This window comes from Xiphophorus hellerii, chromosome 8, assembly GCF_003331165.1.
Source record: "Xiphophorus hellerii strain 12219 chromosome 8, Xiphophorus_hellerii-4.1, whole genome shotgun sequence".
NCBI classification, from domain to species: Eukaryota; Metazoa; Chordata; class Actinopteri; order Cyprinodontiformes; family Poeciliidae; genus Xiphophorus; species Xiphophorus hellerii.
In genome coordinates, this window is record NC_045679.1 from 6,366,516 (window position 1) to 6,392,858 (window position 26,343).

Sequence of the window (26,343 nt, forward strand, 5' to 3'; positions counted from 1 at the left end):
TGCCCTTCCTCTCTGCAGACAAAGCAGTGGTTACAGTTCAGATTGGTTTGAGAAACACAGTTCTGACAGCTTTTTCTTTCTCTTTGAGGTTTTCTCTCTGGTTGGGGTTTTGAGCTCCTCTGCTCTGGTGCTGGAACATGTGATGAAACATGAGCTTTCAGGTTTTCCATAGCTTGTGTTGTAGAGGAATATAATTATATTAATAGTTAAAAATTATGTAGTTTGGTGGTTTCGCACTAAGATATGTTTCAACCTAAAAGAAATGTATTGTGTCAAATGGATTGGGATTATGTAAGAGCGGAAATACTCTTTATAGATTGTTTTTCACTAAGGAAATCTGGCGCCATAGAAGGTCGAATTGACCTGGCTCCAGATTTCCCCTTGCGTGCGAAGCCGAAGTGAGACGGGAAGAATGTTTGGGAAACTATCTGTTTGGATAGATAAGAATTGACTTGTTTTGCACCTTTGAAATGGAGCAGATGTTGGAGGTCAATAGGTCTGAATGTTTCCAAGGAACTTCCGATACACATCCAGTGTAAGACGGAGCCAAATGAACTATGTAAATGGAGGAAAGCAACGCCATTGGTCGAGGCTTTCCAATACACACCAGTAGAGCTGGACTCTATAAAAAACTGATACCAGAAGTAGAAGGCAAGAGATTTTGGGACTACTGTAACGATGTGTATGTGATGTTTAGTTCCGCAGATGTGCATTAAAATCTCTTCTCGTTTTGACTATGAGCAGATGGAGTTCCGAGTCTTATTTAACCTTTATTAATATATTCTATGAGTTTAGGCACCTTTAAATTCCTCTATATAAATGGTGACACCCGACGTGCCGATTGAGCCGATTCAGACTTAAGGGGGACGAAAAGGTGTCTCTCTCCAGACTGGCTGCAAGGCAGGGATCCGGGCCAGACACAGAAAAAGAGGTAAGATTTTTATCTCTTTACTTATTAAATTATAGAAAGAATTCTTGTCTGGTGGTAGTCTGAAGAGCTAAAAAGTGATAAGGTTCTTTTCTGCTGTGTCGGTAATGTAAGCGATAAGATAAATTAAGATAAATAAGATAAAGATAAATTAGGGAATTAACTAGATTACCATGACACTTTAAATTATGTCCTAAATACCTGGGGAAGAGAGGTATGAAGTGTGTGTGAGTAGGCCTACTAGAATGATGTTGATCTGTGCGTGATGAGATGTGTAATAAATATTTGTGCGAAGGATATATGGATGGATGAATGTGAAAGAAGAGTTGAATGAGCAAAGTATGACAAAATGAATGGAAGTTGAATGAGAAGTGTATGATAGAGTGTGAACGCATGTAATGAACAGCTAAAATGGCAGCTAAAATGGCACGTTCACCTCTTATTATTATTAGAGGTGAACGGCTTGACTGAGTGAAACTGGTGATTGCTTGGAGTTTGTGTGCGATGCATGCAAAATGATGGGAATGCTTTGGCTTTGCTGTACGAATAGCGGGTTTGTGGGCCCAAATGATCTACTATTAAAGGTTAAACTAAGCAGAGCAAAGGAGAGAATAAGGAAGGGACAGGCTACACACACACACACCCACACACACAGTAATGGACAGTAATACACTCCCTTCCCTCCATCTGGGGTTGAGGAAGATAATTGAAAAAAGTAAAACAGCTCTGAGCGGCCGGCAATTGGAATTTCCGCTTGCACTCTGACAGGAGTGTGTTCATGATGTTACACACATAGGACGCCTCCTCCCACGTACCATATACACACACACTAACACACAACCACACAGGGCAACACAACAAGGATTAGCTGTACTTGAGGTAGAATAAGTGCCGGCGAGATTATCTATCAGATGTTTCTATGTTGTCTACGTGTTTGTTTTAATGTTGTTTTGTTTGTCATAAGTGTTTTACTAACATCCCTCTGACCTGGTATAGTTTAGTTATTACTTGGATTGATGAATATCAATTTCACACCAACATTTTTATATGAAACTACAATCTTTAAACGAAATTTCAAGGCCTTTAGTCGTCCACAGCAAGCCTGACCTCTCAGTACTCAAAAGTCCGGACTATAGTGAAGGTTGGCAGGATGCCTTTAAGATTCTGCAATTGATCATTTTAAATCTGTAGGAGTACTGAGTCGACAGAGTCAGACTATGGATCTAAATTATTTTCTAACTTATGAAAAGGAATTATTAGCCAATGGTTTTGGAAAACATTGAGCATAATATGTTTGGAATGTGGAAGATGTTGTATTAAGTGAAGACAGTGATTTTGTTTTTAAGATTGTATTATCATGAGATGTTATGAAAGTGTTTACAGTTCTATATTTCAACTCATTGGGTTTGGATGAAAGTGTTTGTTACATTGAGTTTAAGTGTCATGACAAGATGTTAATGTTGTTGTACAAACTGTGTCGTAATCAAACACCACAGTCTCTACGCCTCCACCTCCACGTCACACGAGGCAAAAGGCCAGAAGCGGCACAGACACACACACACACACACACACACACACACGCACACCCACACACATACACACACACACACACACACACACACACACAGGACGCAGCTCAGAGCAGAGGAGAGGACAGAGGAGACCACAGGAAAAGGGGGCTTGGTGTCCAACTGCTGAGAGCTGCAACACGGGCGGACTAAAGAAAAACAGGGCCACGATCCTCAACACCACTCTGTTCAGTTTAAGTGAAACAGGATATAGGATTTAAATTATGGGAAATATAATTAACAAATTAAAATAGCTAAAGTAGACAAAGGACTGACTGTTATTACATAGAAATCATTCAATGGAAGATAATATTCTAGGAAGAATTGGCATTAATTATTAACATGCACAGGTGACACAGTGAATCAGTGCTTCTACTTGGGCATTTAGTCTTTGAAGTGCCCAAAGACTTCAAAGTCTTTGGGCACTTTGAAGTCCCAAAGTGTTATTAATCTGATTATTAATCTGATTTACTTTCACATTGTCCTTTGTTTTCTCTTTCAACTCACTGTTTTCTGTGTGTGCATGACTCACTTTGACGGTAGAACTCCGGCCAAGTCGACGCTTTCGCTCACTTTCCTCTGCCGTGGTCTTTATTACTCGGCGAAGCAGTGCCTCATCACTGACAGTGGGGTCACCTAGGAGGGTCTTGAGGTCTCGGTGAACACTGTCATACTTCTCCCCCATGCCCTGGCAAATAGTGTTGAGAAAGATGCACTGAATTGTGGAAATATCGTACTTAATGACTGAGTCTGGTTGTCTGAGTGAGAACAGGATCTTTCCAATCCAATTCTATGCAAAAACTGCTGAGGGGTCTCATTTTCCAACTGCTTAGCGCACATTAAATCTTGGAAGAGTGCTGTGCTACTTTTCTCACCTAAGTGAGACTCCAGGAAACTTTTAAGCTCAGAAACTGTGAGGTTGTCTTTTATCGTTAACATATCTCTGAAGTTACTTGGCTTAATAACACTTAACACTCCTCACCTCATTTGGAGTGTGATTCTTCCTGAGACCCTCATCTATCTGTTTACACATGCCATTGTAACTGATTTCTGATGTTGTGTCACTAATCATTCCCCCATGCACTTTGAATTCTCTGCGGAACAGCAGCGGCAAATCTTTCATGGCTATCATACTCTCACCAGTGTGACTTGGAATGTTCCCTGAACAAGGAGCAGAATACTGTGGTGAGCACAGCTGTTGGTGATGGGGTTGGCAAGTCGGGAGATGTGGGTCCCCTGTAGCTGGTGGAACTGATGCCCACGTTGCCTGCTGGTTGCGAGATTGGCTGGCGCAAGGTGGTGTTGGATTCCGTCTCTGTGGGTCTGGAGACGCGGAAGTGGATAAGGCTTGGTTTTATTGAGCTTGAATAGTGTCATAGCGGGCCAGAAATCTCTGTATGTCTGTGTCACCATAGCCACCTTGTGGCTGAAAAGGGGAAATGGCCTGCTCACTTGTGCTTGCTTCTGCTTCAAAGGATACCGTAGTATGTATACGATTAATCATAGTGCCGTCTATGAAACATTCCAGTCTTTTTAATAATGGCAAACCCTGATCCTACCGACCCAAAATTGTTGGACATGTCAGGTAGGTAGTCAGATATTCAACACAACTTTCTTCATCATTCTGAGTCAGCTGACTGGAGTCCAGTCCTTCCACGTCTCCAAGAGAAGTTGCGATGAGGTGGGCTTCACTACCTGTTAGCTGGTGTAACTTTTTCTTGATGCTCCATAGTAGTTGTTTCTCTCACCAGAAGACATCTTGCTGATCTCGGAGTCCACAGTGCTGCACTATGCAGACTAGTACACCCTTTTCACCGGTTACTGGCCTCTGTAATGCCCACTGAGTCACTTCTGGCTCCGGGAACATATAACACAAGAGGTCCTGGCAGACAGTATTATTGGATCAGCAGTAGCCCATGGATGTGCAGCGTGCTAATCCCCGACGAGCCCCCACAATCTGATGCCCAATATGGGCACCAGATCGTAACCACTGCACCACTGTAACCAGTTCACGGTCCAAATAGATCCAATTAGATCTACTTTATCTCCATGCAGCTCTGTCTTTGGTTAGTTGCATTCAAGTGAAGAGAGAAAACAAAGTGATGCAGTGAACCATTTGGACCCTCTGCTACAGAAAGTTGCCTGGATTTTCCCTCTGTATGGAAAAGGTTTTATCTTTTACTTCTCTTCTGTTGGGTCACATCATTTTTATTATCATGGAAAATGTCTCCACTCCACAGTAAAAGTCTTTGATTGGCACCAAATCACAATGTTTGGCCTCAGCATTGTTCCACCCAGTTGTCCTAATTTCTGTCTCTGGTCCATTTCTGGTTCTCTGGTCGTAAATCCAGAAATGAAGACATTGACGGTTTTGGTCACTTTTCCTGTTCTTGGTTTGCTCCTATATGTCTGTAATGTCCAGCAGCATCTTCATGTCCAACCGCCTGAGCATCCCGTCCTCTGAAAGGCTCTCTGCAGATTATATGGAGGAACAAAAGTGACCAACTTACTGAGTACATACAGTTTATACAAATAACACACAGGACTCAGATTCCTCACCTCTACGGCCAAAACGGGAGGAGATTTTATTCACATTAATCAACACATCACATCTTTACAAAGACCCAAAATCTCCCAACTTTTGCTGAATACGTCACTTTTTATAGGATTCCATCTCTATTGGAGTGTCTTTAACCAGTGGCATTACTTTTCTTCATTTTGAGATGGAGCAGTCATCCTGGCTCAGTTCATACTGTGTGTGTTGCATATTCTGGGAAGTGAAATCGGCTCAGTCTCAAACGGTTCTTGTAACACTTTGTGTGACGTTATCCTGATCTGTCCAAACTGAACGTCTCTTCTGACTCCAGTCGGTTCTCTGCAAACATTGTTTCCTGGTCAAAGTGACTAAAATCTGGACCATAACTTTTTCCTTCCAGCATTACAAAAACATTTCTGTCCAACAATCACAACCTGGCAGCAGCAGTGGTTTCAAAGTTCCTGCAGATCCATTACTGTGGAAATGTTTAAAAGTAAAATACAGACAGGATTCTTTTGCGGTTCTAAGTACAGAAAATGAAATTGTTAGCATGCTAGCAAGAATGAAAGACCAATCACACATTTGTATTTTCAGGAAAAGGGCGGGTCCAACAGAAACCAGCAGCGGTCGGATCTTAAAGTGACGCCATGATGGAAACATCGAGACAATATCTGCTCTGTAAGAACAAAACCTGACTTTACTGAGGAAAAGTTCATCTGCTGTTGGAGTCAAAGGGTGAAGATAAAAACATCCGACTGAGTTCAGATCAGATGAAGCAGGAGAAAAAGTTTCTCTGCTGTAACTCTGGCCTCCATTAGCAAACATCACAACCACTGAAAATAATGAAAATGACAGTTTGATATGAAAATAAAGAATAATGATGTAGAAACCAACGTGAAACATAAACAGCATGCAAATGCAGTCAGAATAATATCACACTTTTATATTTGATATGTAATGAAGGTCAGTGTGATGTCATGAATATTTATAGAGATCAAATGTCTGACTGTAAAATTCTCATGTAGTTTTAGATGTTAAATTGTAACCAATGAGTTTATTTCTCCTCAGTTTCCTGTTTGCTGATTTGCTGCATAACAACTGAAGGTTGGTTCACTTCTATCACCTCCATTATTCTAGCAAACATTTGGGAAGGGAAATGATGCTTATAACAATAATATTATTAACAACAATAAAAATCACTTTTCAGTCTCTGCAGCTGCTCTGACTGTGAGTCCCAGAAGATCTCAGTTCTTTGAAGGAGACTCAGTGGCTCTGACCTGTGAGAATGGAAACAGATCTGATGGATGGACTGTGAGGAGAAACACAACCGAAAGAACCAGGAAGAGATGTGGAGATGGATTTGGTAGTTCAGGTGGTTCTACCTGCAGCATCAGTTACCTGTATCCACATGATACTGGTCTGTACTGGTGTGAGTCCAACAATGGATCCTCCAGCAGCAGCAGCAGCATCCAGCTCTCTGTCTCTGGTAAGATCAGACTGTGGAGTTAGTGTTGCTGAAGCTGTGTGGAAATGGATGAAATGCTGTAGTTTGTCTCTGTGTTGAGGTGGATCAGTGATCCTGCAGAGTCCTGTCCTCCCTGTGATGGAGGGAGATGACGTCACTCTGAGCTGCAGAGCAAAGAATCCAACCCACAACCTCCCAGCTGCTTTCTATAAAGATGGCTCCTTCATTGGTGATGAAACTACTGGCAACAAGATTCTCAACTCAGTGAAGAAATCTGATGAAGGCCTCTATAAATGTAACATCAGCCGTCATGGAGAGTCTCCATCCAGCAGGATCTCCGTCAGAGGTCAGCAGCTTCTCTGTCTGCTTCCACCTTCATCAGGAGACAAGAAATTAATTATTACCTTTGATTCATTTCAGAGAGAATCTCCTCCACCGTTCCTCCATCCTGCTCTCCTCCTGGTCTCCAGTCTCTCCTCTTCCTGTGTCTCTCTGCCTTCAGTGCTTCAGTTTCTCTTCTACTAGTTCAGCTTTAAATTCTACTGTTGAAATATTTCATTTAAATCCAGTTTATTCTTAACTGAAAGTTGTTTTTGTTCTTTAACTGATGGATCAGATTATTTAGCGCTGCTGCAGCATTTTAGAGTCTCACAGCTTCAGACTGAATTTATTTTCTACCAGAATGTTCTGATGTTAGAATCGGTCCAATATTAGAGCTACACAAACAGAACCAGACCTGAAATCAGCTAAAAACCAGATTGATCTGATATTTTCTACTGATAAAGGCTTTAATTACACCTTCGGCCTGAAGGTGGCGCTGTGAGCTGCTCTCATGTATTAATTGTTTTTCTATATTCTGAATGTTAGAGTGAAACTGATGTAAGAATTTGATTCATGTTGTTTTCCTGAATTCATCCAGAGTCTGTTTGTTTGTTTGACTCAAACTGCAGCTGCTGCAGACAGGCGTCAGCATGATGACAGGAAATGTTCAATTTCTGCTTCAGAACCACAAACTGGGTCAAACTTTAGGATGGGTCTGGACGGCACTAGCCCAGGGCCCAAACATGGGAAGGCGGCAGCAGATATTTATCTATTTTTAAACTAATTAATATTTTAATGTTTAACCACCCAGGTTTGGGACAATTCACCTCTCACTAAAAACCCTTATAATATCTAATATTAACAGTTTTATTTACGTGCATTAATACAAAACTGTCCTGGCTCTACTGTCCTCCCTCCGTCAGCCAATCAGCGGCAAGGAAACTTTGCTCCTGGATTGGCTGGTTTGCTAATAGCAGCTAATAGCTTGTCAAGTAGCAGCTTGGCTAGGACCTAGCTAAACGCTAGGCGGTGGCCATAGAGGAGAAACTCTGCTCTAAGCTAATATAGGATTAGCTCTAAGCTAATATAGGATTAGCTCTAAGCTAATATGGGATTAGCTCTAAGCTAATATAGGATTAGCTCTAAGCTAATATGGGATTAGCTCTAAGCTAATATAGGATTAGCTCTAAGCTAATATGGGATTAGCTCTAAGCTAATATGGGATTAGCTCTAAGCTAATATGGGATTAGCGATTGTCATTCCTGTGAATAGATGATACATTTTCGGCTCTGCTTTCACTCTGTTGTGTGATTTATTTTCAAAACAGTCAAAACTGTAAGGCAGTGAAAATGGGATTATTAATCTGTTATCAGACACTCAGTTGAACACCAGTATTTCTATTCTAATATCAAATGAGGAAGATTTATCTCTAACAAGAACAAATTAAACCTTTGAAATATTTGTTCAGATGGAGTTCTGAGTTGTAACAGAACCAGAACCGACACAAGTCCACTATCTGGACTAAATCTGGTTCTGCAAACGTTCAGCTAGAAGTCATTCAGTAGATGGATGGATGAAGAGGCTCAAATAACTTGTGACTGTAATATGGGAAAGTTAATTTACTAAAATTTAATTTCACTCTTACCACATTTTAAAGATGCAGAAACTCGTCTGATGTTAGAAAGTCACCAGAATAAGACGCCCAGGTGACGCCATGTTGAATTTAAACACAACTGCTTATGATTTGATTCTGTTGTAAACAAAAACTTTTTGATTTGAGAAATATGTTTTCATTCCTGTGAGTAAATGAGAAATGTTCAGCTTTGTGTGATTTATTTTAAAAACAGTCAGGGACAGTAAGGCAGCTCATTTGGGACCAGCAGTCTGGTTTTTGGAACCAGAGTTTATCAGGACCAGGATTTTATTTTTTCTGATTTTGCATCATTAACAGGAACAAACTGAACCTTTGAAAATTTGAAACTGTTTTCTGTTTCCTCGGAGCGCTGAGTTACAACCAGAACTAACACAAGTCCATTATCAGAGAAATGATCCTCAGTGACTTTCACCAGAGCTGCTTCGGTTCTGAAACTGAAACTTTACAGGTTTAGAAAATCACAGACTTGACTTGTTAAAGTGTCACAAACTTCTTTTGTTCTTGTTTCCATTAATGAGTCGAGTTTTCCTCCTGTTTGGTCTCAATTATTGACTGAGACAATGTTTTGTCTTGTGATGTTTTAGTCCTTTAATGACTAATATAAATAACCTCTAATAAAAAACGGATATATTTTTACTCAAAGGGTTCAGTCAGTGATTTGAACTCGCTGCTGTTTTCCTGTCTGTCTGGGTGACGACAGGAAGTCTCCACCTCAGGGCAGCTCCAACATGTTGTACTTCGCCAGGAGGCGTTGAGTCCGCGTGTGCACCACCGAGAGCGCGTGGATGATGATGCGCAGCACGGGTGTTGCCTCTTCCTGTTTCTGCACACACACCAGCTGCAGGAAGTACTTTCTGTCAGGAAGAGCGAGGAAGACAATCTCTGCGGCCTGGCGGAGCATCCAGGGATGGTGGGGGGCCAACGCCACCTTATAGGCGTCTCTGGGCAAAGGAAACGAGTCAATATGAGACAAAAACAAATATATACAAATATAGTTCCTAAAAGCCTGAACTGGAAGTGATCTGCGCCATCTTAGTAGGTAAGCGCATACGCAATATATAGCAGATCCACGGCTTCGAGGCCAACAGAAAGAAAATATGTGGAAACTCTTAACCAAGAGAAAGATACATGAACAAAATGGCTGCTGTTGGGATTGACCCATATGAGACGGAGAATGGAAAACATGTCAGACGATGTGGAGAAGCTGCTTCCAAACTCATACTAAGATATAATGAACTACTTAGTGAACAGGAAGAGTGAGAACCCCATGGAGGAGCTTCACCTGAAAATCTGTGGCTGCAAACAATCAAAGTTTAAGCACCTTTGTGAAGGATGTGGGAACTCTTCAGGTGAATAACAAGGTTCAGGTGAATAACAAGGTTCAGGTGAATAACAAGGTTCAGAATAAGTACATGTAGCAACAAACATGTAGGCTTAGCTAGAAGATAAAAGCTACGTTAGCTAAGCTAATTTTGCTATTTGACCTGTAAGTACTGCAGTAAATATCACCGATATGTATCGTAGTATTACACAGAGGTGGGTATAGTACTCATACATCGTGATTGGGTAAAAGTTATAATGTAAACTGTTTATAAGTTAGATGGGAAGGAGACGATAGCTAGTTCTAAGCTTGTGGCTAGTTTATTGTTGCCATAGCAACTGACTATGTGACAGTCTAAAGTTCACGGAAGTGTGACGTCACATGAGAACTTTATATACGATTTCAAGTTGTTTGAAAATGACCCTTTCATCATTTATTAGACGGTCCTGAGGAACGGTCGGCTACCTGCTGAGCTCTCCGGGCGTTTTGAATCGTCCCTCAGCGTCTGGACCCTCAGACAAACCCTCCAGCATCAGCTTCAGCCAGAGCAGCGAGCGATGCAGCCGCAGCAGCGTCCGGCAGCCTGAGTCTGTTCGGTGGGAGAAGCTGACAGTTCCCGCCTGAAGCTCCGCCTCCACCATGGACCGGACAGATCGATACACCTGTGCAGGAAGTGATCTCAGTAACCGTGTCTGAAGGCAGTTCTGACACGGTGAAGACAGGAACGTCAGGTCTCACCCCGGTTTTTAATCCGAATGCTGCTGGGGTTTGTAGTCCAGAGGAAGCTGCTGATTTGGACTCTGAGCTGCGTCTCAGGGAGAGCTGTCGGATCAGTTCGGTCTTTTCTCTCACTTTCTGAGAAAAGAAACTGACCATCGTTCCCAGAGACTCCATGAAACTGAGAACGGAAAAAATTAAGACTTTTGTTTAGGTTTAACTGAAGTTCATGCTATTGGTGTGCACTGCTAGCTAAAATGCTAGTTGTGCTAATCATACAGCTAATGCTAAAGACCTGGAATAACATGGTGCTTAGCGGAAGCTAATGCTAAATTCAACCATGTGTCAGTGACACAACATGTGTTACAACATAACGCGTCACATTTGATATTACACTCCTATCCGTCCTCTTTGTGCGTCGGGAACTGATTCTTTGGAAAGTAGCTTTCATTCATGGTTCCAGTTTCATAGTTTCAAGTTTAAAAGAACCAACAAAAATCTTTAAGTTCTGATAAAGTACCAGGAACATTCCAGAAAGAACACAGACAGAAAGGTACCTGATAGGATTCAAGAAAGTTTTGTTTTTATAAGTTGTTATAATATAAATTTGTCTGTGGTTTTGGTCTTCAGACCTTTAAACACGTAAAGCTCGTTTACTTGAGCAGCTGGTCCCAGCTGAGCAGGTACGGCTCCAGCAGGACGTCCTCGCCGTCCTCAGCCAGGCTGGACCGGAGGAACTGCAGCAGCTTCCGGGCCTGAAACACCTGACCAGGACATTCTCTGACGAGGGGCGGGGCTTCGTCTGACTCCGCCCTCTCATCCAGGATGGGCGGGGCTAGAGGCTACAAAAAAGTTAGTTAACAGTTATTCTAAAACGTTAATCATGTTCTTTATATTTGTTTTTGGTGTAGTTCATTTTACTTCATTCACCATCACCATGTGTAAATATGTTAGTCGTACCGTCTGGATGTAATACGTCAAACATGGCTGCCACACTGAGCCGCAGTCTCTCTGTTCACCCTGAGCTGAACAAACAAAAAAAATTAATCACTGGTTACTAGGAATAAGCTTTACTAATCTGATGTTCACAAGGAAATGAAACCAGTCAGAAAAGCAGCTGCTGTGTTTCAATTAGAAACATGCAGGAAACTTTGTCGATGTTTCACTAAAGTAATATTTCAAATCCCAAATTCTTTTTTTTTAGTTTTCTACTCTTGAAAGGTGAAAATCATAAATCAGAGTAACACTGGTATGACGTAAGCTAATTACAAATGATGCTAATGGTAGCAGGTATGCTACACAGAAGCAGCTGGAATGATGAAGCATCTGATGTTGACATGTTGATATGTGGGGCCCCAAATGGAAACCTGCTTAGGGCCCCAAAAAGGCTTGGGCCGGCCCTGTAAGACCTCAGGGTTTCTTTCTGCAGCAGAGTTCAACCTGGAGATGAATACAACCCGGTGTCTCTTTAAATGCCGCTAACAGTAGGCGGAGCCAACATGGCGGCGCGGCCGGAGTGACGAAGAAACTTACGGAGCCAGAAGGAGGTGAGGAAGAGGAGGAGGGCGAGGGCGGTGGACAGCAGCAGGTAGCGAAGCAGCACCGTCCGCCGGAGGAAAACCATCATCCACTCAGCAAACCGTCGTCCTCAGAGTCCGAGTCGCTGCTTCACATGCTTCCTGGCCACTAACACACACCTCTGGGTGACCTTTGAACTTGACCTTTGTCCTCCTCGCCTGGTTTATCTCAAGCAAACACGCAGTCATGCTCTGGGGAATGTGGGAGATTCTCGTTCTGGAGTTCAGAGCAGAAACAAACGGACTTAGAGAAGCAGGGATGTGATTTTATTATTTTAATTCCAGATTATCAGATAAAATAAATAATTCTCATTTTGTTCTGTGCATAACTCCACCCTCCTGTTCTCTCACTGCGACACTTTAAAAGTTTTTAACCTTATTAACTCTGTAAACAGGCTGATTAATGAAGACTTTAATGAGTGGAAACATGTTTGCATCTTAGACTCCAGCGCCCCCTTGTGGACAAACTTAATAAAACATTCAACATTGTTTTAACGGATCTGCTGATGGAAACGTTGTTGCTTTAATCTCATAAAGGAAAACAGAAAAATAAAACTAGAATCTCCTTTTGTTTCTATGTACATAGATACTGAAATACAGCTGACTAAAAAAACCCAAAGCATTAATTATACACTTCTGCTAATGCTAACAGAGTATTTAGCGGAAGCTAATGATAAGCATGTTCTATAATGTCTTAAGATTATGTTTCCTTGTTTTCATAGACTGTTTTCACCCCTTCAAAATAAGAGCATGACTACAGTATTTGAAGATTTCGTAACAGTTGAGATGATCACCAAACCTTCAACACAGATTTTTAATTTTATTCACCAGAATATTTGTAAAAGTGCTAAGCTAAAGATTAGCCTTTCTGTTAGCACATTAGCAGAAGCAGTTATTTGCAAAATGGCTGCTGATGATTAGATTGTGTGAAACAACCTGAAGGCGGTTTAGTTACTTCAATCTGGCATAAAATGGCTGCAAACAGTTTTAAAAAAGTCTTAAATGTCTGTTTTAATTCACAAAAGCATTTTGTTTTCATGTGAAGCCTGAAAAGATTTATTTTTGCCCCTTCCTGTTCAGATGTAGCAAGAGAAAGAGACGGAGAAAAAGCTGATGAGGAACAAATTTATTGATGGTAAAATCTCACATAAAATCATCTTCAGGACGTCAAACCAGTTTTCCCATCAACTCTGATTGATTCATGCATCACCGTCTTTGGTGCGAAACTCGACACGCTTCACTTTGTGCAAAAGATATTTTTGTGCTTCTGTGTTTCTGTGCTTCTTTATTGAGGTAAAATTTTAATTAACCTACAGGAAACAAGATGAAGGATTTTCTCTCTCTAACAAGAATCATGGCTTTCAGGTTTACACAGGTTTTCAGTTTTATAAGGTAAAAGTATTAATATAAAAGATGTTAAAGGAGAAAGTTGTGCTTTCAGAGTTAATATATAAAAATAGAGTAAAAACAAAAAAGGTTTGCATAAATTAGGTGATGCTAAGCTAATTCAGGTCAGATGTGCTAAAAGGGCTTCAGTGTGGAAGAAAAGGGAAAATCCAGTGGATTAATAACTACCATAACTACCATAACTACCATAACTACGACGCTACGATCCTCTGTGGGATTTTACCCATCATGCATCTGGAAGGAGGAAACTGGAGGCTTTCCTCAGGATCAAAACTTCCTAAAACAAATCCTCTGAATTTCATCAAGTATTTAGAAACATTTGGTCATAAAAAGGAAATAAGAAGTTAATCCTGTTTAAAATAAAACCCTGTATTTAGGAAATGCTACTTTTAAAATATCTGCTGTGTATTTTTGATTCTGTGTCCTGCTGTTTTAGTAAAAAAAACTATAATTGTGCACTTAAGTCTTAAATTTGGGTAGTTTAAATTAAAATTGTGCAACTAAGTTACTTAAAGCTGCATGTAAGTTATTCGTACCTCTGTCTGTCTTTCTTGTGGATCTACATTTGGTGTGAATTTACATATTTTATAAATATTTTCATATTTTGGAAGCTGAAAAGTTAAATTTTCTTGCGGTTTTCCATCAGTTCATTAAACTGAGCTGCCATAAAATGAACCTGTTGACGCTGTTCCATGTTTCCATCCAGCCTGATGAAAATATGTTCAGGAAACAAATATTGTTTTAGATGACATTATAGGTGAAAGAAATATAAATATATTCTTTTATCAAACACAGTAAGAAGTAGATTTTTGATGAGATCTGGCTGTAAATGAGATAAATTTGCCCTTTTCTGCATGGTTAGACGCAGACGTGGAGGTAAGGACCGTCAGGTCGGATCCTGGAAGCAGAAACGTGTGACTGCTGCTGAGGTCAGGAGAATCCTTCAGCTCGGACCTGAAGGGCGTCACAAAGGCCGGGTCGGGTCTGAAGAACCTGAGAAACAACCAGAACAGCAGAGACGCTCACTGACCGTTAAACTCCGAAGGGCCAGAAACTCGAAACAGAAAAAATGTAATTTTTTAAAGATAAAAACGTAAATAGAATTTTATCTGCTCAATAATTAACTAATAAAATCCAAGATTTTGTTGAAACAGTTTTTGTAGAAAATCGATCTATAAATCATTCACATGGTTAAAACAAGCTAAACATTTTCAAAATCAGCAAAAGCGCTAACCTACAATTAGCGCCACCAACAGATTTACATTGCTACAGCTTGATATGTTTTGCTGTGGAAGGATATCAAACTAAAACATGAGCAGAAAACAAAACAATCAAACAGAAAAACATTGATCTGTGATTTATTGATTAATTTAACAGTATTATCTCTGAGTGAAGCTCACCTTCAGGGTACTGAGAATCTCTCCAAACAGGTGCTTTGCTTCCTGAGTATCTGGCTCCTCAAAGTAGTCCGACACAGAAACGTCCACCACGATGGACCTGATGCTGCTGCACACACCTGCGCAGGTGGACAGAACATTAATCCTCCGTAAACAGTCTGAGCACAGGAAGCAGCAGAACCGGATCTCACTGTGGAAGTGCAGGATGGCCTGGCCGCTGACCGGCGTGTGGGTCAGGATCAGCATCTGCAGACTCTTCAGTCCGGCTCTGCAGAACTCTGTCGCCACCTGAAGGCTCAGGTCGGGAATGCGCTCCAACTCCAGCACCTGCAGGTGAGTGCAGCTGCGCACTTCAAGAAAATGTAAAAATAGCAAAAAGTGTTTGTTTGTTTTGTTTTATAGCAAAGCTCGGAATGTCATGTTAAAATACTTTTCTTTATGTAAATTTTTTATTAGTGTTCATGGTGAATTTTACAATAAACTGTTAATATTTATTAAAGACAACATGAAAATGTCGTCTTTTTATTTACCAACAGTAACCAATCCCTGAGTGTTGCAGCCAGCTCCGCCCACACTGAGACAACGGAGGTGTGGCCAACATCGACCAATCGTCTGCAAGCACCGGTTTCCGAACCGAGTCGGCTGTTGGCTAAAACCAGAAAACCAGAAAACAAGAATATGAGATAAAAGATTTCATAAAATCACATTTTATGCATTAAATATAACTTTTTCTAACTTTTCATAGACACTGTTTACATAATTATTCTAAGTAATCTAGCTTTTTAGTTAGCATTGCTAATCCTAAAGCACTCATCATAAACAGTTCCACTATCGCTAAGCTCTTTAGCAACAGGGTATTTAGCAGAAGCTATCGCTAAAGTGCTACACCAACTTAGTAATTAATAAAAGCTATGCTAATTAGCATAGTAATTAGTGGAAGCTATGAAGCTAACCAAAACTTCAACACAAACGTCGTCTGTTAGCGCACTAGCAGCTGTGTAACTGTGGTTAGTAATTTATAAACCAGTTAATAAATTACTTTTATTGAAAAAGCTAAGCAAAAGTAAACATAATAACAAATGTTTTTATATTTCAGATTTACTTTCTATTCCCTCTGAAGTAGCTATGAGCTGACTGACTCACCTGGGATGCGCCGGCGCGACCTGCAGGCTGCTGATGTTCCTGCAGCCAGCGCCCAGAGCCCACAGAACCTCCTGACCGACCGGATCTGAGGAGCTCCTGCAGGTAGAGAGACACTCAGGTGAACACTCAGACCGCCAGGTGAGCCATGGAGCAGGTGGAGCCTCCTCAGTCCCACCTGTACGTGAGCCTCTGCAGGTTCCTGCAGTAACAGCTGGCCATCCACAGCGTCCTGTCGGTGAGGATGTGGGGACACTGGGAGACGGAGAGGTGGAGCAGACTGCCCCCTGCTGACCGCAGCAGCGCCTCCACGCCCGGCTCCACGCTGCCCCTGAGACACACAGCAGGTCAGCACACCTTCAGACCTTTAAATGGTCTGAACTCAGGAAACAGACGGACTCAAACCGTTTCCATGGCAACGTGCACATTCTTCAACTTACTAAGAGATAAGAATATGTTTAAACTTTCTCTGAGTGTTAATCCCTCTGAGCTGCCGCTGTGTGTGTGTGTGTGTGTGTGTGTGTGTGGGGGTGTGTGTGTGTGTGTGTGTGTGTGTGTGTGTGATACCGAGTGTTTTTGTGATAATCCTCTCGCGTCTCGTCAGGCCGGCGGCTTCGCGGCTTCAGGTTGTTGAGGATGACAGACTGAGTTTGAGTACACCACTGAGAAAGAGTCTGCAAGAACTAAACACACAAAATAACGATTTAATCCAGACAGCAATGGAAAAAAATATATATATTTAAACAGCTTCAGACTCTGAAATTCAGAAATTCAGTCACCGTCTGAATTTCAAACCTCATCTGGGAGAGAAAAGAGCCTGAATGCAGTTAGCTAAATAATTAGCTAAGGTTAGCTAAATAGTTAGCTTAAGTTAGCTAAATAATTAGCTAAGGTTAGCTAAATACTTAGCTAACTGGAAACTAGCCAGTTCTTTGCAACACACTGATATTACTTTGATAAATTATCAGAATATCTTCTATTAACAGGTCTGAATTAATCATTTCAAAAGGTGTAGAGGACAGTGAAGCCGCTGTACCTCGGCCGACACTCGAGCGTTCTCCAGTCGGAGGCGAGTCCAGACCGCTGGGTGCCTAGCAACAAACCGCCAATCACAGCACACCTCAGCCGCCAGCAGCAGCGAGCGAACATCCAGATACGGGAAAACGCAGAAGAGCCCCGCCCTCATCTTCAGGGTGTCCGCCTCCGGGGTCCTGTTGGCATGACAACGGGAGGGGGTGGAGCCAATGGAGGAGGGCGTGTCTGGGTGATGAAGGCAACAGGAAGAGGAAGAAGAGCAGATAAGAGGAGACAACACCTGTAACAGGAAGTAGGAGGCAGAGGAGGGTCTGTACCTGATCCAGGTGTGTACTTCCTGGCCAGAACAAGGCGCCTCATCTCAGCGCTGCTCCACAGGCCTTCCTCCTCTTCCTCCTCCTCCTCTTCCTCAGTGCTATGGTGACGAATGTTTCTTTTGTTCCAGGTTCTTCCCCATCCTTCCTCACTGACCCTGGAAACACAGAAGGAGGAAATCATTCTGATTCTCTGAAGTCCGCACACTCGTTAAAATGCCACGTTGTTGTTACAGCACTAAACAATAATGGTTTCTGGAAACGTTTGGAGTCTGAATGCTTTGGGAAATTAATGATCATGATCCATTATCAATAATAAAATCTTCACTTTTTCAGTTTCTTCTGTTTTTCTTGCTCTGCTTTGCCTCACGGAGACACTTCTGAAAGTTTTCTGAAGGTTTTCTGAAGGTTTTCTGAAAGTTTACTGAAAGTTTACTGAGGGTTTTCTGAGGGTTTTCTGGAGGTTTTATGAAAGTTTTCTGAGGATTTTCTGAGAGTTTTCTGGAGGTTTTCTGTAGGTTTTCCTCGTACCAGACTCTGTCCCTCCGCCTGAATCCCTCTCTGCCCGGTGGAGTCCAGTGTGCGGCGCAGTGAGACGGGTGGAAGTGGACCAGTCCTCCCTCACAGTCCCAGCCCCCCGAACCCAGAGACAAGGTCCGCATCTGATCACTCAGGCCACTGAAAAACACAAACTCACCATTTTAAGAAATTAGCTGAAATTCTGTCAAAGACATAAAGACAGGATTTTACCTGTAATGATACTGGTTGTGTGTCGGCTCTCCCAGTCTGTAGGAACTGGAGACGCTGTAGCTTCTCTGAAGCAGAAAGGTCACAAAAAGTCACAAAATATTATCAAGTATTTCTAGTTTCTAGTGAAAATATCTTAGTCCACTTTAAATAAGACAAAACTAACTTGGCAGTAAATGTTCAGTAAGATGTAGCAGCTTGTTTTAGGTCTATAATTCCTTAATATTGATGGAAAACTGGTGATTATTTCACTTATAACATGAGAAAAGTGTCTTGTTATAAGTGAAATAATCTGCCAATGGAACAATATTTTAATCAATATTAAGGAATTATTGATTTAAAACAAACTCTTACATCTTGCTGAAAAGTGACCAGTAAGTTAGTTTGTCTTATTTCAGGTTTATTAAGATATTTGCACTAAAGATGATTGTAAATATTTGGTGTTTTTTCAGTGTATTTTCTGTGTGGTCCCAGTAAAACCAGAACTTTTAGCGTCTCCCACCCTGTTGCCGAGGCTTTCCTGCATCTTGTTGGTGATGATGTCATCGGCGCTGCCGTCCAGGCTGCGTCCGGCCCGTCCGGGTTCAGGTGAGTAGAGCTCTGAGGGTGAGTACGGCTCGCCGTACTGGAACCTGTTGTGTGTGACGTGGTTGTCGCTGAGCAGCAGCAGCTGCCGTTCTGCTCGGTCCGCTCGCTCCAGCAGCGTCTCGATGAAAACCTGCCATGAACACAGACGACTGAAGGGAATCTTCTGCTAATTTCAGGGTTTTAATGCACTTTATCTGTTTCTTATCTGAAATTATTTAACCTTAAAGGTGCAAAACAAACCTTACAAGTTCCTCCAAGTTATTTTCCTTTCAAATAAACAAAAAAAACAACACTGTAAAAAGATTTCAGACATTTGTCACCCAGTATTCGCTGGGATTCGGGACCAGAAGCTCCTGTGAACAACTAGAACCCACAAATACTTCAGACCTCTAAAAACATCTAATAATTGCTTATTTTAAATTAGAAATAAGCCTTAATATACATTAAAACGCTCAGTGGAAACCATCTTACTACTACAAACTCGAGGTCCGGGGGCCAAATCTGGCCCGCCATATATTTTTATGTGGCCCATAGGCGTCAGGACGCTTAAATAAAATCTTTAATAAGCTTAAATATTATTTTATCAATAAAATCAAAGCAGCTTTCATTATGCATCAATCAGTTTTCACAGAAATCCACTCAGAATCAACAGAACGTCACATTTTTTCATGAGTTTAGTAAAAGAAATAAAAACGGTTAAACTTTGTGTTTAAGTGATGCTGGCTCCCACCTGCAGGGGGCGATATTTCCTACTTCCACACGCTGCTGCCTGACTTGATGTCAAGTTAAAGTCTGTGATCAATATGGCAAGCAGAGTCAAATTTACTGTCATGCAAATATCGCAAAATTAGCAAAATAAAATTAAGTGATTTTGATTGTAAAATATTACAAAATAATCACAAAATCCTGGAGCTTGTAAAAAGATGTTCCATGTTATTAAACTTTAACAAATACTCATCGAATATTTACTGCATTTTTTAATGTAATTTTAAAATAACACAAAATGAGCTGAAGTGGTTAAATGAGAAATCTGCAGAGTGGGCCGATATTTATCGTCTGATTAATCGATTTCTAAAATAATTATTAGCTGCAGCTCTAATAACTACAAAAACAGAAACAGCAGATTCTTCAGTCGTCTGATCTGAACATCATATAGAGACGAATGTGAATGTTGGTGAGGAAAAGACCCTGCATTTAGCACATCTAATCTAATCTAATCTAATCTGATCTGATCTGATCTAATCTAATCTAATCTAATCTAACCTGATCTGATCTGATCTGTTCTAATCTAACCTGATCTGATCTGATCTGATCTGATCTGTTCTAATCTAATCTAACCAGGGTGTTAAACTCTCCCAGTCGTCGTCACCTGCAGTCTGGATTTGGCCTCGGCTTCTTTTTCTGCCGTCCGTCTCAGAAACAGCTCGATGTCCGCCATCTCCCTGGAAACCACGTCAAAAATGTCAAAAATGCTGAAAACATTCAGGAAAATGTAAAAATAACAACCAAATCTAAATTTAAATCTAAGTTTAGATCTAAACTTTAAATCTCCAAACGTTCTCAAGGAAGAGTAACAAAGTATTTATAAAGTCGACTCAAATACTGAGTAACTGATCAGATTATCAATCATTTAATATTTAGAAATTACATAACCAGACAAACCAAAATATAAAGTTAAGTGGAAATTTAGATATTTTAAGGACCAAAATGATAATAATTCAAATAAGTTAAAAAAAAAAACAGGCAAAAGATTATTTTCAACATCAATAAGAAACTTCAGAAACATTAATAAAAAACGGCCTGATCCTGGTGGATTTTGGTTGGTTTGTTTTTCATTCTGTGGGTAGAAAATCCAGAAATTTTACTCAAGTAAGAGCAGAAATACTTCAGAATAAAATTACTCAAGTACAGCGTAGTAAAAGTACTCCTAAAAGTACATGTTTTCAAAAAGTTACAAAAGTAACTGTAACTAGTTACTACCCAACTCTGAGTAACACGAATAGAGCAGCATTTGAAGAATCAGTGATGAGTGAAGCTGATGTTAATGAAACCACTGGGAGGAAACTGGAGCCACTGGGAGGAAACTGGAACCACTGGGAGGAAACTGGAGCCACTGGGAGGAAACTGGAGCCACTGGTTTGACCTCAGACGCAGCCTCAGGGCTGCTGAGTCTTGCTGTCGTCCTGCATCCATCATCACAGGAAGCCGCGCAGCAAAGCGTGTCAGAGTGATGCAAACCCAACATGGCGTGTCCTCCATGACAGCCACTCGGCTGTTTGCTGCTCTTTAGTCCAGGAAATAACCTGACCTTCATTAACCGCTTTGGGCTTTCATTGTTTAAAACCACATGATGCATATTCAAGCTGCTGGATTAAACCAATCTGCCCACATTTACACAGTGAGGCGTTCAAGCCGAAGCCTCAGGCTGGGTATTTTTAGCTTCTGTTGTTTACATTCTGTCTGTTTTCAGGAAAAGCTGCAGAGTGAGACATCAGCAGTTTGTTAGACTCTTTGATGAGATGGAAAACAAACAAACAAAGCGTAACCCCACCAAAAGAAAAGAAAAGCCTGCAGGATACTGACTGCTGTCGCTCACTCAGCTCTGCCTCTGTCGCTGCCAGGTTGGTCTTCAGACGCTCCATCATCTCCATGGCGGCCGAAACCTGCAAGCAGAAAACTACAATATTAACTGAACAGGAACCAAATATGGTTTAGAAAAAAAGATTACATAATTAATTTAATGCCTGAATGATTTTAACAGGAACTAATCCGCTAACAGCAGAGCTAACTGTTAGCGTACCGCCTTAGAGCTTTTGCTAACTTTGAAAATGTTTAGCATGTTTATTGCCCTCTAAATAATTTTTTCTGGTTACATTTTAAGTGCTGGTTTACTGTTTTTAACTTTCAGTTGAATAAAGTTCAACCTCTGCAGTTAGACAATTTTATTCTCGATTTTATTTTGAAAGGAATTTAGAATGTTTAAGCAGCAGTTTTGTTTCCTGTCTCTCGTTGTTTTCACCAAAATCTTTATTTAAAACAAAAAGCCTCCACCCACCTGTCTGGACAGGTACGCCGCCTTCTCCTCCACCTCCTTCTTCTCCCTCCACAGTTTCTCCCTCTCTCTCCTCTTCCTCTCAAGCTCCGCCTCCCTCCTCTGTAGCTCCGCCCTCAGCCGCCCGACGCGCCGGTTCACCTTCTCCTCCACCTCTGCAAACGTCCGGGCGATTTTCCGGTCCAGTCCAAGTCCCAGCCGCTCCTCCAGGCCGATGTCCACCGTCAGCCTGAGGTCCAGGACGCCCGAAGCCCCCGGAACCAGAGAGCCGGGCCGGGCCAGAGCGGTGCAGGGCTCCTGCCCGGACCGGGCCCGGTCCGGTGGGCCGAAGATTCCCCGGAGCAGCTGGACGGAGGCCGAGGAGGAGGCGAGGTCCAGGCAGGCCAGCGGCAGGGGGAAACCCTGGGCCTCCATGTTCAGAGGAGACGCTTCGCTTTGGGTCGCTGCTGGTCCAGGAAGAGGCAGGAGAGCAGGTCCAGAACGCCTGAGCCGGGCCTGGACCAGAACCACAAATTACGGCTAAATGACGAGTTTAAACAAACTAAACAGTAAAAATATATCAACATGTTCTACAAATGTAGAATCCCCGACCCTTCAAACTAAATCTCTCTTAAACAGTTTTTCTGTAAACAACATCAGAAATATCATAAAATACTGAAAACATGAATAAAAATAAGGCCAGAAGATCAAAGTTCTCCACATTTATACTCAAGTAAGAGAAACTAGTTTAAAATATTTTTACTCCAGTAAAAATAAAAAGCATTTATTCATCCAGTTTTTGGTTTAGAGAGAAAATATAAAAACATGCTTATTGCAGCGACACACTTCCGTTAATTTGCTAATCCGCTATTAGTGTTTAAGGCTAATTTACTTGGCTGTTTTTCTAAACTTTCAGTTTGAAAATGTACTTAAAGAGAGAAGAGAGAAAAATTATAAATCATGCAAATCCAACATTTATAACAAATGTTAATTTATCACACATTTAATTGATTTGTTGTGACAGTTTTAAGTTCTGAAGCAAAGAGTTTACTTACATTTTCTTACAGTAAGCTCCACTTGTTTTGTTTTACAGTGTATAATAACCCATTTTTTCCAGTTTTAGGTTGAATTTATTAACGCAGCAGCGGCGGACTCACCTGCGACAGCACCAGCAGGGTCTCGTAGGTGTGTCTGCTGACCAGGTGAGCCCGGAGCTCAGCCACGGACGGGAAGCGGCTCCGGTCGCCGCAGCGGGGGCAGAAGTAGGGCAGCGGCGAGGAAGAGGAGGAGGAGGAGGAAGACATGATCACCGAGGAGCAGCGGGACCTGGAGCCGGAGGAAAACTGGGTCAGGCACTCCGAGCTGCTGGTATTGATTACTGACGGATCAGAGAGGATGCTGGAGGTTGGGAGGCCTGAGTGGGAGTGGGTTCCTGCCGGGATCACGGCGCGGCGGAGCGGCGTCTTCCACGCTGATGGCCGCGCGGGCAGAGCAGCGTCAGCACGCATGGATGAGCAGGAATAAAGGAGCGTCTGGGCTGGAGGCTGAGCCGCCACATCCCTCCAGCTCATCACAGACTCACTTTTATTCACTGTCACTCTGTATTTCTACACATTCTGGGTCATTTTAAGGTTTCCTTACATTAGAAAATCAAAAAAACATCATCATTCTTAATTTAAAGATGCTCTACAAAATGAGTTTAATGCTTTTATTTGCTATAATTATTACAGCTGTCCCAGAAATTAGGTTTTTTATGTGTTTTCCAGGCACAGAGTGACATTTTATAGAAATTTGTTACCTTCAGTTTTTATAAATATCTATCTATATGAAATATTACTTAAAAGAAATTTGACTTTGTAATTTGATGCCTCTGTCTCTTTAAAAACTCCAGCTCTGTCTGAAGCTCCGCCTTCAGGAAGTCATCCCAACATGGCTCCTTTTAGCAGCGTTTCACTGCAGTAGCTCAGCAGCTCCACCAGGTGTTTGCTAATTGCTGCTGGCTAGTCTGAAGGAGCTGAGTGGGGGAGGAGCTCCGTCTCGAAGGCGGGGCTAGGTCCACCCTGCCGTTTCACACACTTGGGACAAAATAGTTAAAATTACAGGCAAGATATACTAAAAAATATATAAATAATTAAAATGCAGAAATATTTTTGATAATTATTTATTATTATTTTTCATTCCTACATTCATCAATAAACCACAAAAAGCAGTTTGATTTTTGTGGCCAATATTTCCTACATTTTTATGTAAATCTTTCTATATTTTCAGGTCCAGATTAAATTCTGGTCTATTTTTAGTCATTATAAAAGTTTATGGATAACTCTATGATTCTATTTCTGTCCTGATCAACAGATGTTTGAGTTGTATTTTGTGTTTCTTCGTGTTTATTTCTGGGTTTATTATTGCTCGAATGGTCTTGCCATATTCTGTTGTTTATTAATGCAATGATTTGAATAAAATGAATAAATTAAATATAAACGGCACCATTTTACCTTCTAAAGAGCCTGGAGGAAACATCTATTCCACCTCCATTCATTATTATACGGTTGACCCGTATTCTGTCTGGTTCTGTCCGGTTCTGTGTGGTTCTGTCCGGTTCTGTCTGAGCAGAAGCTCCCAGAATCCCCAGAGGGCTCCGACTAGATGCTATATTTCCCAGTTCTCTGAAGCCGGTCCACTGGGTTTCTGCAGATTCTTCAGTACCGTCATGATGTCACCACTGATCCAGAATCTCAGACTGGATCTGGATCCAGTAAATTTCTCATTTCCACCACCAACCGGTCGGCATGAGGTCCAGAACTAAATGGCTCCATCTGAGGGTCGAACTACAGGGAGTTTGTTGCTCAGTCAAAAATTAACAGCAATATTTTGGGTTATTTAGTTCGTCATAAAGACAAAATGCTTATTAATTTTTCTGCGTGATATTTTCACCAACTTAGTGATTCATAAATGTCGACGTTACAAACTAAACACCAACCTAGAGAAACTGAGGTAGAACAATATTTAGCTTAAAATGTTTAGTTTTAAATTTATATCTAGTTTAAAGCTAAATATCTGGCTTGGTGCTATAAATTTAGATAAATATTTAGTTTGCTAAACAAATATCAAGTTTGGTGCAAAGTATTTGGTTTGTTAACTAAATGTTTAGTTTAGGTAAATATTAACTTTGATACTAAATATTTAGTTTGAAATTGTGAAAATAAATTCACAGTTTGGAATAAATATGAGTTTAAATAAATTAATAACATGGTGAAAATGTGACTCTTATGACAATAATCTAAATTATTGTTAATTTTTCGCTGTAATTTTATAAACGGATCCATAAAACTTCATTTTCCTCAGAATCATTTCAACTTAATTCCAGGATTTCAGGCAAATTTCAGCTTTAATAAACAAATTACTCCGTTAAATATGGATGATTATTATCTTTTTAGTTACAACATAACATTTTATTGCAATATTTATATCAATAGTTAATTTAATGAGATTTAAACTGAAATGACTCAAAGTTTGGAGGAAAATCTTCAGCTGATTGATCGATTGATTGATCACTGATTGATTGACTGGAACATGAAGTTAATTTACAGAAACTTTCTCCCCTCAGGGACATTAAAGTTGGGAACTGATCCCCCAAGTTAACAGCAATCGATACCTCTGATTATTGATCAGCTGCTGGTCCGTCGCTGCGTCACTCCCTCCTCGCCTCCTTTTCTACCGAACCCGTTGCCATGGTTTCCTGCTCTTGGTCGTTTGGGCTTTTTCGGACCGTCCGGTACCGGCAGCGGCTCTCGGAGCTGCAGGATGGATCAAAACAGAACCGGATGCACCACCGCCCCGCGCGCACCGTCACAGCGAGCAGCCGCCGCGTGCTCCTGATGACGTAGGAGCCGCGTGACGTGTCACTTCTGATAAATCAGGCTTGTTTCAGCGTTTTCAGTGTTTTCCCCGGTTTTATTATTATCATTAATGTTGTTGTAGTAGTAGTAATAATAATAATAATAATAATAAGAATAATAAATAATGTTGTGTCCTAATTTTATGTCAATTTGTTTTGTAATTATTGTTTAATAATAATAAAATCTCCAGATGTTTCCAGCTGGATAAAAGTCAGATGACTGTCTGACTTCTTGAAGTTTTACTGAGTGAAGAATTATTGTGTTCAGAAAATTGGCTTTAGAATCACGTCCAAAAATTCATTTTTAAGTTTAAACAAACTTTGTTTCTTCAGGAGTGAAATTTTGTGCAATGAGTTTGTTAAAACTCTCACTACTGTTTCCAGGATTTTCCATGTTTATCTGCTGTATTCACTTCTCTGTTATCCATGAAAACTGACTGAAATTGTAGAGAAATTAGGCCACGCCCCCCAAATGTCGCTATGGATTCCTGTTGGCGGGTCGATAAGGATCCATCCTAGTGAGTTTGGAGCAGCTCACCCCGAAACTGTGGAATTCAGAGCCAAACGAAATTCGACGGCGTTCGCAACGCCGCCACGCCCACCTGCTTCATCGCAGCCGGTCGGGGTTGGAATCCACAACACACCAACATGTCTTCTGTCTCAGGACACAGTTTCATGTTGATTAGGTCAAAGGGCTAAGAT

General features: G+C 41.2%; 2 protein-coding genes and 1 long non-coding RNA gene across 4 annotated transcripts; 1 reads left to right on the top strand and 2 right to left on the bottom strand.

Moving 5' to 3' along the window:
• Positions 1-451: 451 nt before the first annotated feature.
• On the top strand, positions 452-6,283 carry LOC116724630 (uncharacterized). 2 transcript variants are annotated; one of them, XR_004340183.1, is made up of 4 exons: positions 452-931; positions 5,627-5,710; positions 6,101-6,136; positions 6,240-6,283. It is a non-coding gene; the product is annotated as an uncharacterized LOC116724630 (long non-coding RNA). The 2 variants fall into 2 exon arrangements; XR_004340182.1 differs by lacking the exon at positions 452-931 and having other exon boundaries at positions 4,347-5,710.
• A 2,537-nt stretch (positions 6,284-8,820) lies between these two features.
• On the bottom strand, positions 8,821-13,093 carry LOC116724577 (ceramide-1-phosphate transfer protein-like). Its single transcript, XM_032570344.1, has 6 exons — positions 12,044-13,093; positions 11,471-11,535; positions 11,168-11,352; positions 10,532-10,691; positions 10,259-10,455; positions 8,821-9,413 (listed from the first exon to the last, which is right to left on the bottom strand). The coding sequence occupies exons 1-6, from the start codon at positions 12,135-12,137 to the stop codon at positions 9,185-9,187; spliced, it is 930 nt and encodes a 309-aa protein (XP_032426235.1). The 5' UTR covers positions 12,138-13,093; the 3' UTR covers positions 8,821-9,184.
• A 105-nt stretch (positions 13,094-13,198) lies between these two features.
• On the bottom strand, positions 13,199-25,622 carry LOC116724492 (F-box only protein 41-like). Its single transcript, XM_032570228.1, has 17 exons — positions 25,399-25,622; positions 22,904-23,072; positions 21,771-22,262; positions 21,299-21,378; positions 20,085-20,157; positions 18,630-18,845; positions 18,131-18,195; positions 17,912-18,058; positions 17,384-17,538; positions 17,068-17,291; positions 16,599-16,714; positions 16,210-16,362; positions 16,035-16,130; positions 15,422-15,540; positions 15,083-15,241; positions 14,895-15,010; positions 13,199-14,487 (listed from the first exon to the last, which is right to left on the bottom strand). Exons 2-17 carry the CDS (start codon positions 23,048-23,050, stop codon positions 14,425-14,427), a joined length of 2,421 nt encoding a protein of 806 aa, XP_032426119.1. The 5' UTR covers positions 23,051-23,072; positions 25,399-25,622; the 3' UTR covers positions 13,199-14,424.
• Positions 25,623-26,343: the final 721 nt, after the last annotated feature.

What these genes read in the sequence shown, in the direction of transcription:
- LOC116724577 (XM_032570344.1), bottom strand. Translation starts at nt 12,137, where the DNA reads ATGATGGTTTTCCTCCGGCGGACGGTGCTGCTTCGCTACCTGCTGCTG. An exon ending in CCTCACCTCCTTCTGGCTCC is followed by an intron (nt 11,536 to 12,043) that starts GTAAGTTTCTTC and finishes TTGTTTGTTCAG; the next exon opens with CTCAGGGTGAACAGAGAGAC. An exon ending in AGCTGGGACCAGCTGCTCAA is followed by an intron (nt 10,692 to 11,167) that starts GTAAACGAGCTT and finishes TTCCGTTCTCAG; the next exon opens with TTTCATGGAGTCTCTGGGAA.
- LOC116724492 (XM_032570228.1), bottom strand. Translation starts at nt 23,050, where the DNA reads ATGTCTTCCTCCTCCTCCTCCTCTTCCTCGCCGCTGCCCTACTTCTGC. An exon ending in GTCGCGCCGGCGCATCCCAG is followed by an intron (nt 15,541 to 16,034) that starts GTGAGTCAGTCA and finishes TTCTGGTTTTAG; the next exon opens with CCAACAGCCGACTCGGTTCG. An exon ending in AGATTCTCAGTACCCTGAAG is followed by an intron (nt 14,488 to 14,894) that starts GTGAGCTTCACT and finishes GTTGTTTCTCAG; the next exon opens with GTTCTTCAGACCCGACCCGG.